The sequence below is a fragment of the Pteronotus mesoamericanus genome, unplaced genomic scaffold (assembly GCF_021234165.1).
Source record: "Pteronotus mesoamericanus isolate MK-2021 breed Mesoamerican mustached bat unplaced genomic scaffold, CSHL_Meso_final contig_25, whole genome shotgun sequence".
NCBI classification, from domain to species: domain Eukaryota; kingdom Metazoa; phylum Chordata; class Mammalia; order Chiroptera; family Mormoopidae; genus Pteronotus; species Pteronotus mesoamericanus.
In genome coordinates this window covers 37,312,108-37,313,880 of record NW_026555105.1, presented here as the reverse complement: position 1 = coordinate 37,313,880, position 1,773 = coordinate 37,312,108, and the positions used below count along the sequence as shown (strand labels likewise).

The 1,773-nt window shown below is 40.8% G+C and overlaps 1 protein-coding gene across 2 annotated transcripts; it reads right to left on the bottom strand.

Moving 5' to 3' along the window:
* SMIM26 (small integral membrane protein 26) lies at positions 1 to 1,571 on the bottom strand. Of its 2 annotated transcripts, XM_054573522.1 has the most exons (3): positions 1,386 to 1,571; positions 430 to 480; positions 1 to 322 (listed from the first exon to the last, which is right to left on the bottom strand). In XM_054573522.1, exons 1-3 carry the CDS (start codon positions 1,501 to 1,503, stop codon positions 168 to 170), a joined length of 324 nt encoding a protein of 107 aa, XP_054429497.1. In that variant the 5' UTR covers positions 1,504 to 1,571; the 3' UTR covers positions 1 to 167. The 2 variants fall into 2 exon arrangements, with proteins under 2 accessions (XP_054429497.1, XP_054429498.1); XM_054573523.1 differs by lacking the exon at positions 430 to 480.
* Between the last annotated feature and the right edge of the window lie 202 nt (positions 1,572 to 1,773).

Sequence of the window (1,773 nt, the reverse complement as noted above, 5' to 3'; positions counted from 1 at the left end):
TTTACTTTTCTTCAAGGAAATGTTTATTGCATATTATTAGTGATGGTAATTTACGGCAAAAATTAAATTAAATGTATACAGTTTTGACAAACATAAAATGGAAATCAAAGCATCTATCAAATTTATAATCTGAACCAAAGTCCTGGTTTTCAAAATTCAGCAGTCGATCATGATTCTGGTCCAGGGCCACCAGTCCATGATTTCCAATAGTTGAGGATCTTCTCAGTAATTGGAACAAAATCTTCTTTGTATGTGACAATCGTTTCCACATAAAACCCCTTTGGGGGCTCAATTATTTCATTCTTTTGCTCTAATTCACCACCTTTAAAAAATATGGAACACCTGAATTATTAACTTTTAACTTAGGAAGTAGTCATTAAAATTATTTAGTAAAGTCTTGGAAATAAAATAATCTAAGGTAAGAATTACTTGGCTCAGGGAATTCATTTGTTGAGACACCTTTTTGTTCTACTTCATCACCTTAAAAAAAAAGAACACCTCAATTATTAACTTCTAACTTAAATAGCAGTCATGTAAATTATTAGTAAAGTCTTATAAGAAACAAACTAAAGTTAAGAATTACCCCCACCCCCATCAGATTCCTGACACCATTTTGTGTAAAAAAGGAAAATAAATAAAATGTAACCACTATAGACACTGAACTGTGTTTAACCGCTCAGTAATGGATACATGTACTTCCAGGCCACTGGTAATCTTTGTCACCAAATGTAATCTTCAGCAGTTTCCACTTAACGGCTTTACTGAGATATACTTAACATTATACAATTACTCATTTAAAATGTAAGATTACATAATATCTTGTATATTCAAATCTGGGCAATAAGCACAACAATTTTACAATATTTTCATTCTCAAAAAGAAACTCCATACTCTTTGCTGTCACTTCCCATCACTCCTCTCATTCAGCCTCAGGCAACCAAAATCTACTCTAAGTTATCTGCAGATTTTCAAGCACATTTTTGAAAGCTAACAGATTTCCTTTCCGTCCAATAACTGGGAAAGTTTTAATATTCTTTAGCTGGTGTAAGTGCTGTAATTGCTCGCCGAATGAGGGCTAATGTTACAGAAGCACCACCCACCGTCCAGTGTCTGAAAATTCCACCTCGAACGTTACACTGATTCTTCAAATTCTTAGAATAAGAGACGGCCTCGTTAAAAAAAAAACAGTAAAACAAGATTTAGGTTAGAGGATTTAAAATGCAGTTCCTGGGAAGACAGCCTTATAACAAACGCTCTAGGCAGCTGTTCCCAAGTTTCGCAGAATATTTGGGACTGGCGGCACAGGGAAGCCGTGCCCATGAACCCCTAAGTACGCCCCATGAAAGGCGGCATATCCGGTGGAAGGTCTTGCCCGAGAGCCGTACCGAATGGTTTGCTATCTTTCCGGCCGAAGAAAATCAAGGAGCCCAAAAGGGTCCAGGTACCCAACGCGTAAACAGCAGACATTCGCCGATACCACAAGGAGGCCTGGTCCGCTCGCATGGCGCTGCATCCGGAGACAGCTTCGATGCCCTGAGACTCGGCGACTCGGCGTAGGCAGGTCTTCCGGCCGGCGCGTCGCAACCGCAGCCTCTGCCTCCAATGGGAAACTGGCCCCGATGCATCGTGGGGCAGGTAGTTCGGAAGTTGCGGCCGGGATTAGGCTGAGGTCAAGGAGTTTTGCCTCGGGTGGTTTCAGTGCTTTGCAGCGAGCACAGGCCCTTGCATGCTAAATAACCCACCAAACGACAATTCCTCTGAGCAAACCTCTCA